This window comes from Pavona decussata, unplaced genomic scaffold, assembly GCF_977016875.1.
Source record: "Pavona decussata unplaced genomic scaffold, jaPavDecu1.1 SCAFFOLD_115, whole genome shotgun sequence".
NCBI lineage: Eukaryota > Metazoa > Cnidaria > Anthozoa > Scleractinia > Agariciidae > Pavona > Pavona decussata.
The window spans coordinates 815,001-830,394 of record NW_028145529.1 but is presented as its reverse complement, the minus strand read 5'-3'; the positions used below and the strand labels follow the sequence as shown (position 1 = coordinate 830,394).

Below are 15,394 nucleotides of genomic sequence, written 5' to 3'. Positions count from 1 at the left end.
AAACTTTGGTCCTTGAAATCTTCGTCACGGCGGTATAATTTGTAAGGAAACTTCAAAACTCGAAAACAACAAACATCGAAAAAAATATTTGAAAAGAAAATTCGAACTTACAAGTCATAATTAATTAAGTCCAGAAATATGACAATCCAGAAATTTCCACCTTGAAAATTCAACGTAAAATTTGACGAACAAAAGTACTCTCTGTTTGTATCGTAAATTTCCTCAGAGTTAAGTCACAAAAATTAATTTATCGTAGTGCTACTGCATTGAACTCCACGCTTCAGGGAAACGATCCGTCTAATACAGGGCCGCAAACTTTGGAATGATTTGTAAAACGCGGATTCGTAAAACGAGGATTTGTAAAACGAGGACTGGTAAACAATCACAAGCAAAGAAATAAAACAAAAAATAATTTTATTTGTAAAACCCGGACTTGTAAAACGATCCAAAAGTGGCCAACAGCGCATACGTTTTGCGAGTTTACAGGCAACCTACTTTTGTTTCTCAGTAGTTAGCATATGGCTTTTGTAGGAGAGATTTGCACAAAAAGAATGACACCATTTTTGAGCTTTTGCCACTAGTAGAACTGGTCACTATTTGTTCTTAAAGTTTGTTAATTTTAGAGCGTTTTTGTATGGGAGAATATTTCGAGGCTGAATTTTTGGCTGACGTATAGTTCCACTGATGAGTTAACATATGGCTTTGATTACTGGGTGGGTAAAAAAGCTTTATGCTAATTTTCAATGGGAAAAAGTGGTAAGAAGTGGTCGCAAAATCCAAGTTTCTAACATTTCTGCTTGCGTTTGGTCCCTCCCTACTCTGAGACAATGGAATGGACTTGTTTTGAATTTACCCCCGATCGAAATTTGCATAAAGATTTCGTGCATAAAAGATGGGGTAGTTTCAAAGGCCGCTAACCGATCCAAATTTAAATGATTGTTTTCGCAAAGAAAATAACTATTCCGGCAAGGTGGTCTCTTATGCCGCGTCTGTCAGATTATGGTACTGTAAGTAAATGTCGCGAAAGACAATAAGATTCTGGGTGATAAGTAAAGAGACGTTAGGATTTCTCTAAAAGTAAGAAGGTCAACTCCAAAATGCTAGCGTTCAGGGAAGGAAACCTCTTTATAAGTTTAGCCAACAATGCAATAAAATAAATGAAAAAGGAAGTTCCCTGCCTTAGAAGGGTGCCGTGCCAACGACAACGCCGCAAGGCAATAGGTTTAATTAGGAAGAACAATCGCTTTGCACGTGCGTTTTACATTTTGGTACATTTTTTGCCGTCCTCTGCAAACCAGCAACGTAAAATGACCAAATTCGAGGTGTTATGGAGAACGTAAGCACAAGACGGTGGAATTTTATTTATCTTTTTTAGCTCGAACCCCCCCCCCCCCCCCCCCAACCAGTTTGATTCTGGGTAGTTCGCCACTTTTTCAAGTTGAATGAGTTAAAATAATCGCGAAGTGGCACAAATAAAATAAATTAACATTTCCAAGTGACGTTTTTGTTTTCGTCGCCCGTTATCGTTGCTTAAGTTCCCTATTAGAGAATTACTCACTTTATAAGTTGTGGCAAGGTGTTGGTGATGTGTGCCAGCGAGAACGCTTGTCTAAGGGGATATTCACATGATTCCGGAATGAAACTCATTCCGGAATGAGTTTCGTTCCAGAATGAAGTTCGTGCTGCATTCACAAGTGAAAATCGACCGACTCTGGCTCACGTGGTTTAAGTTCCCGCGCATCAGTAAACAAAGATGGCGCGAGTTTCGCACGAAACATTGTTGTGCATATTAATGGCAATAGCTGCCACAATTTCGAACAACTTGACCACAGGGCTGCTTCTTTGGGCCAGACAGAAAAGACAATCACGTATGTTGGCGCTGAGTCCAAACTCTGGCTTCCTATATTTTATTTATTTTTTTTTTTGTGCCAGATCAATAGAAAAGGAATAAGTCTTTCTCTGTAGCACTGTAGCTCTATATTAAAACATTTCCATCTACAAACTGAATCTTTCTCTACTTTCATATCCGCCATCTTGAAAAAGATACACATGCGCTACTCGCCCCAGGCGATTTTTCATCTCGGAACAAAGTTCGTTCTCACTTTACATGATACCAGAATCAAAATGATACCTGAATTTTTTAATTTAGCCTAAATAGGTAAATAGGTTCTTATATAAATGGTACTTAAAGCAAATTAAGGTTCTTATATTTTCATATGAATTTTATCTGAATATACTATATATATTATAAATATCATCTCATAATACGGTATAAATCATTTATTTGTACCATAGAGCAGTGCCTATAGGCAGTTCAGTGCAGGTGCAGCATATGTCCTTAACAAAACATATACTTGGGGAATTATTTGAATGGCAAACACAATAGACATACAACATGGTACTTAAGCTTGAAAGAAAAAAAAGTTACCTGTATGTCACTTTACTTTTAAATAGATGATGATCTTAATTCAGCAGTTTCTACCTATACACTTTTACAGCAACCCCACTGATAAGAACCTAACTTAAAATTTTAGCCTAACAGGTTCTTAAAACCCAGGTTCTTATACGCGGGCTATTACTGTACCAGAACGAAAATTTCATTCGGATTGAAGACCGGAATGAACTCATTCCGGAATGACTTGTGCGAGGGCACAATTTCATCTCGGCATCATGTAAACAGATGCAGAGAAATATATGGAGACAGAGGGAATGAACTCATTCCGGAATCATGTGAATAGCCACTAACGTGCTGAGACTGATCCGAGATGTTCCACAACACCGCACCATTAAATTTTGTAATTTTCTGTGCGTGGAAGTGGAATTGCTAGTTTATACTCCGTATTTCTTTAATTAAAATCATCTGAAGGTGTTAAGTTTTTCCTATAAATGAATCTAGAGTTAAAGTTTTCCGGGATATCAATGTGCGGAAGTTGAATTAATTATGTGTTAAATTGAATTAAATGATCATGCACTAATCATGCGCAGTCGAAGCGTGCTAGTTTTTATGACTACTTTATTTCCATGTCAACATACGACAGTTCTTGTCTGTGTCACAGTCAATTTGTTATGACAAAGTGTGGTTGCAGCAAAGTGACAAAGGAGTAATAAGTGTTTCGCGTGGGAAACGTTTCCGATGCGTTTAACTCCACTGATGCCAACTGCAATTTTCTATAAAGTCATATTTATGTATCTTCGTAAATTCTCCAAAACCACTGATTAGATCCATCAACATGACAGGCTTGCTCTTTTTGTTTTTCGCTAATTTTTAAGTTTGTTGCTCGGTGGCGGAATTTTGCCAAACTTGTCGTCACATTTGTCAGAAGATAAGAGATCATACGTTACAAAAGTGTATATATTGCAACTAATAGTGACTCTCCATTCTAAATGGGACTATTTTAATTTTTCTGAAAAATCTGTTTCTGCATGTTGTGTTATAATTTACCTTTTTTTTTTTGTTAAATAGGAAGTAAGCAACGTATACCACAAAGAGTACACTGGCAACGAGATATCAATTTAATGGGTGAGCACAAGCTTAGTAGAATTGTGCTCCGCTGTATTGAAGATGACAGTAAGGCAAGACCAAGCGCCAAGGAAATTGTAGGGTGGCTACAACAAGAGAGGCATAAAATTCAGCAAAAGAAGCGGATTGCTCTGACAGCGGGTCTTGCTCTTTCATTGAAATTTGTTGTCATTGGTGGATCAGACAGCGGGAAACCTTTCATCTTGCGTTTTGTACGTGACAGCGGCACAGAGTTTAATGACCCGACTAACGATGGCAGCAACCGTAGGTCCAAAATAGGTTTGTAATTTTAGCTTCTTTTTCATTACGTCTTGGAGAATTTTGACGCATTATTTGCTAATTAGATCAGCATTACCTTGATTTCCCTTAAAAATTACCACTAAGCAATAAATTCTTTAAAAGAGATTGGAAAATTGCTAACGGTATTTAAATGGAATTAGGATTTAGGGTTAATCATGACCCATAGAAGAATTTAATTTACGGAAATTACCTAACTCTTGTTGTTCTTTCCTGTAAATTCAAGGCGATAACCGTCACACTTGAGAGAAATGGGCATTCTGGGATTGGTTGCAAACCAATCCTTAAGAACGGTACCTCCTAATAGAGGCATTTGCGAAGCTTTTGATCATACGGAAGAAGTAGATCTTACCAAGAACTGTAGTCATCAAAAAAGAAAATTGGGGGTAACCACGCCTTTGCTTTGGTTTTGCTTTACTAGACTATATGATTGGTTGGCAAAGTTCGCGTCATTTTCTCAACTAATGCCACTGGACGCCAAACCAAAACCAATTGTGCTTGGTCGCACGCGTTTTCCCGTGCTTGACGCAGGTTACATGTATTTGCTTCAAGTTCTGATTGGCTGATTGTGCTGTTTACATCTGTTTTGATTGGCCAGAGAAATTAATTTGATTTTGGTTTACAACACTCAGCTGAAAACCGCTCGAATCAAGCAACAATAATTCTTGAACGCTTCAAAGCATAAAACAATGTGTGGAATTTTCTGTCCAAATTCAAGCTCTGTTATCTCTGGAAAATGCATGGTTACCCTTAGCTTTCCTTTTGTATTCCGCGCCAAAATCCCTTTGAATTAGTGGGCATCGTCCGCACAAGAAATCCGAGCTTCTCGGATCGTCTTCAGATGCACAAAACGCATGCGCATTAACAAAAGGGGGGCACCATCCTTAAATGAAAATATCAGGGGCCCCAACGGGTTATTTCGGTGGATATCTGCTCGGATTGACTTCATTACCTCAGAAATTCGGAGCAGTTGCTAAGAAAATCTCAAGTTGTCTTCAGAAAAATGACAGCGCAAAATTTCGTAATGCTACAAATCAACCTCCTCTCACTTTCGGAGGGGCAAAGGAGTGAACAAAAAGGCGGGAAAAAATCCAGCAAGCCAAGAGGCAGCTCGTGAATTTGAGGGATAAGATTACATTCCCAAAGATTTTCCGCAAGTTAAATTTTCAACCAAAGGATTGAAACAGATGAAAATGAATTAGCTTACAGAAACATGCCTTTAAAAGGCCACAAAATGATGTGGGAACACAGCGAAAAACTTTTTAAGTAATTTGCTTAAATGTTCTCCTTGGTGCCCCTGAAATGTGCCGAAAATAATATGCGGATAAGTCAACATGCGCATAACCTGAGAAACTGACCTGATTACGGCAAACTATTTTGTCGCGAAAAGAGTTTAATTTCTTTGTTTGGTTTCTCGTGCGAATGTGCTACAATCCTGGCCAAAAATTCCCGGGACAGCAACACAAAACAGCATTGTCAGTGAACATCTTCATTCTCCATATCTTAAGCCGGTCTTCAACATTTTTATTAAGCTGTCTTTGCAATTTTTGGAAAGCCCCCTCCCCCCAAACAATGTTGAGCGCAACTGGAATCATTCGGACTGTAGATAAACTCAGCATCGTAACAACATTGCTTGGGGGCGGGGGGGCGGGGGAATAGTTCGTGATTAATTTTGCAAATCGTCCCATTATTTTTGGCCAGGATTGTCTGATTTTAGCGTTGCTTTTAAATTGGCAAATTATATCATTTTGAAGACAATTTGGAGGTTCCTTTTGTTAAAGTCAAGAGTGTTATGGCCATCCTTATCATCACCTCGCCGTAAAAAGTGAAAGTTAGTTACAGTCGCGAATATTGGAATAAGAGATGAGGAACGGATATTTGTTTTCAGACGTCGATATGCGTGCGCGTAGTTATTTTGCAAAGTATGTACATAGAAGCACTGACAGAGATAAAAATCTTTCGAAAACTGTAGCCAAATGGAGAGGGTATATCTTATCAGCGATGGTCCGTAGTTAGATGCAGTCTACTTGCCTGTTCCGAGAGAGGTTAGGAGCCGAGATGTTGGATGTAAAGACGAACATCTTTTTTGCGACCTCCGACGCCCTCTTAGTTTTGTGTTAGGCAGCTGCCATTGACAACACGAACACAACTTTTAAAAGAATACGAGATGGCGCTTTTCCCACTATTGGAGACGAATATCACTTTAAGAACAGAAACGTTTAATTCCTAGCGGTGGCTGTTTTGCCAAATCGCGCGTATTGCGTGACCACTCACAACAGATACAATACGTCATCAAAACATTTGTCCGAACATTTCTCGGCTACATTTCTCACCACTATAAAGTCATTTTGCAATGTTTGTTGACACTTTATTACCTTTTTCAGCGTGTAAAGGCTTTCTCTATCATTTGATCGCCATGCTGAAATGCTTTCCTAAATGCATTTCACAAAGTAAATCTATTTTCGAACATTTCTCACCCCATTACGTAAAAATAATTCAAAATCAGCTTAGATTTTTTATTGCGACACGGGTGAGAAATGTTGCCAAAGTACTAAGACGAACTTGTGCTGTGGTCAAAAGGGGTAGAATAGAAGAGGAAACAATCTTTCTTTCATTGGGAGAAAAGTTTACCTGGAAACAAGCCGTTTTCTTCGCTGCAACACGATTTGAATGAGCGAGAAATGACCACGAGAACTGTTACGTATTGAAACATAGCAAGTTCAATGTCACGCAGTGCGTGACTTACAGCTTAACTGGCTTTGAACGGAGCGGTCTTTGAATGAAGTGCAGTTATTTTCCCTTACGTTTGAGTGAAAAGCTACAACCACGTTAAAGAAATAATGTGACGGTGCTGCTTGAGGTTCTTACGCTACTAGTTGGGTCTATCGTCCTGAAGGGAAAGCACGAAAATGGAACTAGAGCAATTCTACTATTCTGCTGTGCGATGTTATCTATCACTGCAGTAGGACTATCATCCAAAGTACTTCAAAACGCCCGTGTAAATTTCTATACCAACAATTTGCCACACTAGTAATGTTCTAGCTGTAATTTCTTCCTCAAAATATCGGTTTATGAGGATAAGTCTGCTTTCCATGCAGTCTACATAATGTACATCCGATGAGCTTGTGGAGATCCCCTGCTAAGGCCATAAGGACACAGTTTGGCATTTTGGTGAGATCACGCTAAAGCTATTTGCGCAAAGCTTACCCAACGGGTAAAAAGAGTAACTTCCTTGACTTGATTACTGGCCAAAGCAAAAATACGCGCCATATGACGTGGTTGACCGCCAGTAACTTACATTCCAATGTTTCCACTTAGCAAATACGCACGGTAAGCCTTACAACAAGAACGCGCGGTCTAAGTCCTCTTTTCCATGACGACTAAAAAATGCGACCATATGTAACCCTTGAGACTTGAAACAACATTAACTTCATGTACAAGCAATAAAACGCATGAAATATTTATCTTTTCTAAAGATATAACGAGTGTTTTGCAAAACCACTTTTTCAGACAATCCTGGCCAAAAATTCCCGGGACAGCAACACAAAACAGCATTGTCAGTGAACATCTTCATTCTCCATATCTTAAGCCGGTCTTCAACATTTTTATTAAGCTGTCTTTGCAATTTTTGGAAAGCCCCCTCCCCCCAAACAATGTTGAGCGCAACTGGAATCATTCGGACTGTAGATAAACTCAGCATCGTAACAACATTGCTTGGGGGCGGGGGGGCGGGGGAATAGTTCGTGATTAATTTTGCAAATCGTCCCATTATTTTTGGCCAGGATTGTCTGATTTTAGCGTTGCTTTTAAATTGGCAAATTATATCATTTTGAAGACAATTTGGAGGTTCCTTTTGTTAAAGTCAAGAGTGTTATGGCCATCCTTATCATCACCTCGCCGTAAAAAGTGAAAGTTAGTTACAGTCGCGAATATTGGAATAAGAGATGAGGAACGGATATTTGTTTTCAGACGTCGATATGCGTGCGCGTAGTTATTTTGCAAAGTATGTACATAGAAGCACTGACAGAGATAAAAATCTTTCGAAAACTGTAGCCAAATGGAGAGGGTATATCTTATCAGCGATGGTCCGTAGTTAGATGCAGTCTACTTGCCTGTTCCGAGAGAGGTTAGGAGCCGAGATGTTGGATGTAAAGACGAACATCTTTTTTGCGACCTCCGACGCCCTCTTAGTTTTGTGTTAGGCAGCTGCCATTGACAACACGAACACAACTTTTAAAAGAATACGAGATGGCGCTTTTCCCACTATTGGAGACGAATATCACTTTAAGAACAGAAACGTTTAATTCCTAGCGGTGGCTGTTTTGCCAAATCGCGCGTATTGCGTGACCACTCACAACAGATACAATACGTCATCAAAACATTTGTCCGAACATTTCTCGGCTACATTTCTCACCACTATAAAGTCATTTTGCAATGTTTGTTGACACTTTATTACCTTTTTCAGCGTGTAAAGGCTTTCTCTATCATTTGATCGCCATGCTGAAATGCTTTCCTAAATGCATTTCACAAAGTAAATCTATTTTCGAACATTTCTCACCCCATTACGTAAAAATAATTCAAAATCAGCTTAGATTTTTTATTGCGACACGGGTGAGAAATGTTGCCAAAGTACTAAGACGAACTTGTGCTGTGGTCAAAAGGGGTAGAATAGAAGAGGAAACAATCTTTCTTTCATTGGGAGAAAAGTTTACCTGGAAACAAGCCGTTTTCTTCGCTGCAACACGATTTGAATGAGCGAGAAATGACCACGAGAACTGTTACGTATTGAAACATAGCAAGTTCAATGTCACGCAGTGCGTGACTTACAGCTTAACTGGCTTTGAACGGAGCGGTCTTTGAATGAAGTGCAGTTATTTTCCCTTACGTTTGAGTGAAAAGCTACAACCACGTTAAAGAAATAATGTGACGGTGCTGCTTGAGGTTCTTACGCTACTAGTTGGGTCTATCGTCCTGAAGGGAAAGCACGAAAATGGAACTAGAGCAATTCTACTATTCTGCTGTGCGATGTTATCTATCACTGCAGTAGGACTATCATCCAAAGTACTTCAAAACGCCCGTGTAAATTTCTATACCAACAATTTGCCACACTAGTAATGTTCTAGCTGTAATTTCTTCCTCAAAATATCGGTTTATGAGGATAAGTCTGCTTTCCATGCAGTCTACATAATGTACATCCGATGAGCTTGTGGAGATCCCCTGCTAAGGCCATAAGGACACAGTTTGGCATTTTGGTGAGATCACGCTAAAGCTATTTGCGCAAAGCTTACCCAACGGGTAAAAAGAGTAACTTCCTTGACTTGATTACTGGCCAAAGCAAAAATACGCGCCATATGACGTGGTTGACCGCCAGTAACTTACATTCCAATGTTTCCACTTAGCAAATACGCACGGTAAGCCTTACAACAAGAACGCGCGGTCTAAGTCCTCTTTTCCATGACGACTAAAAAATGCGACCATATGTAACCCTTGAGACTTGAAACAACATTAACTTCATGTACAAGCAATAAAACGCATGAAATATTTATCTTTTCTAAAGATATAACGAGTGTTTTGCAAAACCACTTTTTCAGACAATCCTGGCCAAAAATTCCCGGGACAGCAACACAAAACAGCATTGTCAGTGAACATCTTCATTCTCCATATCTTAAGCCGGTCTTCAACATTTTTATTAAGCTGTCTTTGCAATTTTTGGAAAGCCCCCTCCCCCCAAACAATGTTGAGCGCAACTGGAATCATTCGGACTGTAGATAAACTCAGCATCGTAACAACATTGCTTGGGGGCGGGGGGGCGGGGGAATAGTTCGTGATTAATTTTGCAAATCGTCCCATTATTTTTGGCCAGGATTGTCTGATTTTAGCGTTGCTTTTAAATTGGCAAATTATATCATTTTGAAGACAATTTGGAGGTTCCTTTTGTTAAAGTCAAGAGTGTTATGGCCATCCTTATCATCACCTCGCCGTAAAAAGTGAAAGTTAGTTACAGTCGCGAATATTGGAATAAGAGATGAGGAACGGATATTTGTTTTCAGACGTCGATATGCGTGCGCGTAGTTATTTTGCAAAGTATGTACATAGAAGCACTGACAGAGATAAAAATCTTTCGAAAACTGTAGCCAAATGGAGAGGGTATATCTTATCAGCGATGGTCCGTAGTTAGATGCAGTCTACTTGCCTGTTCCGAGAGAGGTTAGGAGCCGAGATGTTGGATGTAAAGACGAACATCTTTTTTGCGACCTCCGACGCCCTCTTAGTTTTGTGTTAGGCAGCTGCCATTGACAACACGAACACAACTTTTAAAAGAATACGAGATGGCGCTTTTCCCACTATTGGAGACGAATATCACTTTAAGAACAGAAACGTTTAATTCCTAGCGGTGGCTGTTTTGCCAAATCGCGCGTATTGCGTGACCACTCACAACAGATACAATACGTCATCAAAACATTTGTCCGAACATTTCTCGGCTACATTTCTCACCACTATAAAGTCATTTTGCAATGTTTGTTGACACTTTATTACCTTTTTCAGCGTGTAAAGGCTTTCTCTATCATTTGATCGCCATGCTGAAATGCTTTCCTAAATGCATTTCACAAAGTAAATCTATTTTCGAACATTTCTCACCCCATTACGTAAAAATAATTCAAAATCAGCTTAGATTTTTTATTGCGACACGGGTGAGAAATGTTGCCAAAGTACTAAGACGAACTTGTGCTGTGGTCAAAAGGGGTAGAATAGAAGAGGAAACAATCTTTCTTTCATTGGGAGAAAAGTTTACCTGGAAACAAGCCGTTTTCTTCGCTGCAACACGATTTGAATGAGCGAGAAATGACCACGAGAACTGTTACGTATTGAAACATAGCAAGTTCAATGTCACGCAGTGCGTGACTTACAGCTTAACTGGCTTTGAACGGAGCGGTCTTTGAATGAAGTGCAGTTATTTTCCCTTACGTTTGAGTGAAAAGCTACAACCACGTTAAAGAAATAATGTGACGGTGCTGCTTGAGGTTCTTACGCTACTAGTTGGGTCTATCGTCCTGAAGGGAAAGCACGAAAATGGAACTAGAGCAATTCTACTATTCTGCTGTGCGATGTTATCTATCACTGCAGTAGGACTATCATCCAAAGTACTTCAAAACGCCCGTGTAAATTTCTATACCAACAATTTGCCACACTAGTAATGTTCTAGCTGTAATTTCTTCCTCAAAATATCGGTTTATGAGGATAAGTCTGCTTTCCATGCAGTCTACATAATGTACATCCGATGAGCTTGTGGAGATCCCCTGCTAAGGCCATAAGGACACAGTTTGGCATTTTGGTGAGATCACGCTAAAGCTATTTGCGCAAAGCTTACCCAACGGGTAAAAAGAGTAACTTCCTTGACTTGATTACTGGCCAAAGCAAAAATACGCGCCATATGACGTGGTTGACCGCCAGTAACTTACATTCCAATGTTTCCACTTAGCAAATACGCACGGTAAGCCTTACAACAAGAACGCGCGGTCTAAGTCCTCTTTTCCATGACGACTAAAAAATGCGACCATATGTAACCCTTGAGACTTGAAACAACATTAACTTCATGTACAAGCAATAAAACGCATGAAATATTTATCTTTTCTAAAGATATAACGAGTGTTTTGCAAAACCACTTTTTCAGACAATCCTGGCCAAAAATTCCCGGGACAGCAACACAAAACAGCATTGTCAGTGAACATCTTCATTCTCCATATCTTAAGCCGGTCTTCAACATTTTTATTAAGCTGTCTTTGCAATTTTTGGAAAGCCCCCTCCCCCCAAACAATGTTGAGCGCAACTGGAATCATTCGGACTGTAGATAAACTCAGCATCGTAACAACATTGCTTGGGGGCGGGGGGGCGGGGGAATAGTTCGTGATTAATTTTGCAAATCGTCCCATTATTTTTGGCCAGGATTGTCTGATTTTAGCGTTGCTTTTAAATTGGCAAATTATATCATTTTGAAGACAATTTGGAGGTTCCTTTTGTTAAAGTCAAGAGTGTTATGGCCATCCTTATCATCACCTCGCCGTAAAAAGTGAAAGTTAGTTACAGTCGCGAATATTGGAATAAGAGATGAGGAACGGATATTTGTTTTCAGACGTCGATATGCGTGCGCGTAGTTATTTTGCAAAGTATGTACATAGAAGCACTGACAGAGATAAAAATCTTTCGAAAACTGTAGCCAAATGGAGAGGGTATATCTTATCAGCGATGGTCCGTAGTTAGATGCAGTCTACTTGCCTGTTCCGAGAGAGGTTAGGAGCCGAGATGTTGGATGTAAAGACGAACATCTTTTTTGCGACCTCCGACGCCCTCTTAGTTTTGTGTTAGGCAGCTGCCATTGACAACACGAACACAACTTTTAAAAGAATACGAGATGGCGCTTTTCCCACTATTGGAGACGAATATCACTTTAAGAACAGAAACGTTTAATTCCTAGCGGTGGCTGTTTTGCCAAATCGCGCGTATTGCGTGACCACTCACAACAGATACAATACGTCATCAAAACATTTGTCCGAACATTTCTCGGCTACATTTCTCACCACTATAAAGTCATTTTGCAATGTTTGTTGACACTTTATTACCTTTTTCAGCGTGTAAAGGCTTTCTCTATCATTTGATCGCCATGCTGAAATGCTTTCCTAAATGCATTTCACAAAGTAAATCTATTTTCGAACATTTCTCACCCCATTACGTAAAAATAATTCAAAATCAGCTTAGATTTTTTATTGCGACACGGGTGAGAAATGTTGCCAAAGTACTAAGACGAACTTGTGCTGTGGTCAAAAGGGGTAGAATAGAAGAGGAAACAATCTTTCTTTCATTGGGAGAAAAGTTTACCTGGAAACAAGCCGTTTTCTTCGCTGCAACACGATTTGAATGAGCGAGAAATGACCACGAGAACTGTTACGTATTGAAACATAGCAAGTTCAATGTCACGCAGTGCGTGACTTACAGCTTAACTGGCTTTGAACGGAGCGGTCTTTGAATGAAGTGCAGTTATTTTCCCTTACGTTTGAGTGAAAAGCTACAACCACGTTAAAGAAATAATGTGACGGTGCTGCTTGAGGTTCTTACGCTACTAGTTGGGTCTATCGTCCTGAAGGGAAAGCACGAAAATGGAACTAGAGCAATTCTACTATTCTGCTGTGCGATGTTATCTATCACTGCAGTAGGACTATCATCCAAAGTACTTCAAAACGCCCGTGTAAATTTCTATACCAACAATTTGCCACACTAGTAATGTTCTAGCTGTAATTTCTTCCTCAAAATATCGGTTTATGAGGATAAGTCTGCTTTCCATGCAGTCTACATAATGTACATCCGATGAGCTTGTGGAGATCCCCTGCTAAGGCCATAAGGACACAGTTTGGCATTTTGGTGAGATCACGCTAAAGCTATTTGCGCAAAGCTTACCCAACGGGTAAAAAGAGTAACTTCCTTGACTTGATTACTGGCCAAAGCAAAAATACGCGCCATATGACGTGGTTGACCGCCAGTAACTTACATTCCAATGTTTCCACTTAGCAAATACGCACGGTAAGCCTTACAACAAGAACGCGCGGTCTAAGTCCTCTTTTCCATGACGACTAAAAAATGCGACCATATGTAACCCTTGAGACTTGAAACAACATTAACTTCATGTACAAGCAATAAAACGCATGAAATATTTATCTTTTCTAAAGATATAACGAGTGTTTTGCAAAACCACTTTTTCAGACAATCCTGGCCAAAAATTCCCGGGACAGCAACACAAAACAGCATTGTCAGTGAACATCTTCATTCTCCATATCTTAAGCCGGTCTTCAACATTTTTATTAAGCTGTCTTTGCAATTTTTGGAAAGCCCCCTCCCCCCAAACAATGTTGAGCGCAACTGGAATCATTCGGACTGTAGATAAACTCAGCATCGTAACAACATTGCTTGGGGGCGGGGGGGCGGGGGAATAGTTCGTGATTAATTTTGCAAATCGTCCCATTATTTTTGGCCAGGATTGTAGCTTTCCCAACAAAACTTCCGCATTGAACGAAGGAATGGAGAGTAAAACTTGGGAGAAAGGCCCGATGGACTTGTCAGGTTTGCGCACATGGGTCCTCACATCAATTGTGAAAAAAAGTGTAGTAAAAAATGGTTCTCTTTCATTTGAATTCGTGTCTATATATCAGTTCTGCAAGTTACCACCATTTTTAATATTTTAGGCTCTATCGTCTATTGTGAGAGATTAGACCAAGATGTGAGGTTCTAGAGATAACGTAACGGTGCTGAAGGAAACTTGATCCTAACCCTCACGTTAGTCGACCACACGTAAATCAGCCGCTCACAGAAACGAAAAACAGCAAAGATAGATTTTTCTTGCATTTTAGCTGGTGGCCTGGTGGCTGCTCCCTGATCCAGAAAACAAACGCTTACGGCACTTAACATCCTCTTGTGATAGATGTATCTATTTTTTCAGTTAGTGACACAAGCATGCTCGGAGAAAGAAATTCCTCTGGCATGGGCTGAATTGTACAAAGCTCGATGACGTTAAGCCTTGGTTAACATAAACTTTGAATAAAGATTCTTCCAAAAGATTTTTGTTTTTCAGCTTTCAGTTAGACTCTTCTTTACCTTTAGTTCAAAATTAGCTTTTGAAAACATTTTTAATGAGGGAGATCAAAACCTCGGCTAACTTTTATTTGGGGATTAGCATTAACCGGCTTTCGATTAACCGGGCCTTGATTATCATCATTAGCCCATACCAATCCCACACAATAATGTTTCAAAGCTTATGCCATCAGCAGCGAGCTTAATAGTTCCATTCAAGAAACCTCAACACTATATTCTTCCCAAGATTGACAAGGGTATGAACCCGGAGAGACCACGTGTAATGCTATATAATGAAATTAGCAAGATTGTCAATAGAGTAAACTTCGATGGTGGTTGGTTTTAATGAAACATTTCTGTGGATTTCCGAGGCGTTTTTTATTACATTGTTTAACAACCCTTTTCTCTCAGAGCTTTTTTCTGGACACATCTATATTGATATGGGGGCGTCTATATTTTATATTAGGGAAGATTATCATTACTCATTAACTGTTCTTGATCATCATTCATCTGAAATCCTAGATAAATTAATTAGTTGAAGGCGGACGTGGGAAATATTGAGTTTAAATCGTTCAAAGGTGTTTCGACTAGTTCAGAATTAAACTTCCTGTTGACTTAGTAGCTCAGTTGGGAGAAAACTGTAACGGTATCACAGGGGCTTTCTTTTCGCACTTTATAAAGTTGACTTTAATTCAGGTGTTCCTTGTTTTTCAGGCGGTGCTTTTCTAACAAAGACAATAGAATTAGACGGTGAGATGTTTCGAATTGAGCTATGGTGAGTGAGATATATAGCAACAACTGAATTATTTGTTTCTTTTCTTCGATGTTTCTGTCTTGATTTGATTTTTAAGGCAAGCAGATCAGGCTTATAATGAAGGGCCAAATGGAGCCACGGAAAGACAAACGATGGACTAGTGAAACGTCTACAGTTTTCGAAGCTGTTGGCATTAAATCCCCCCA

At 39.6% G+C, this 15,394-nt stretch overlaps 1 protein-coding gene across 10 annotated transcripts in view; it reads left to right on the top strand.

Annotated features, from left to right (window-relative positions):
• Nucleotides 1–15,394, top strand: part of LOC146469906 (uncharacterized) — a 46,188-nt gene that overhangs the window by 1,898 nt on the left and 28,896 nt on the right. For all 10 annotated transcript variants that reach the window (XM_085122747.1, XM_085122744.1, XM_085122746.1 and 7 more), the window contains exons 2-3: nucleotides 3,464–3,799; nucleotides 15,149–15,209. In XM_085122747.1, the coding sequence (XP_084978873.1) occupies nucleotides 3,464–3,799; nucleotides 15,149–15,209 (397 nt within the window). The remainder of the gene's footprint in view (nucleotides 1–3,463; nucleotides 3,800–15,148; nucleotides 15,210–15,394) is intronic.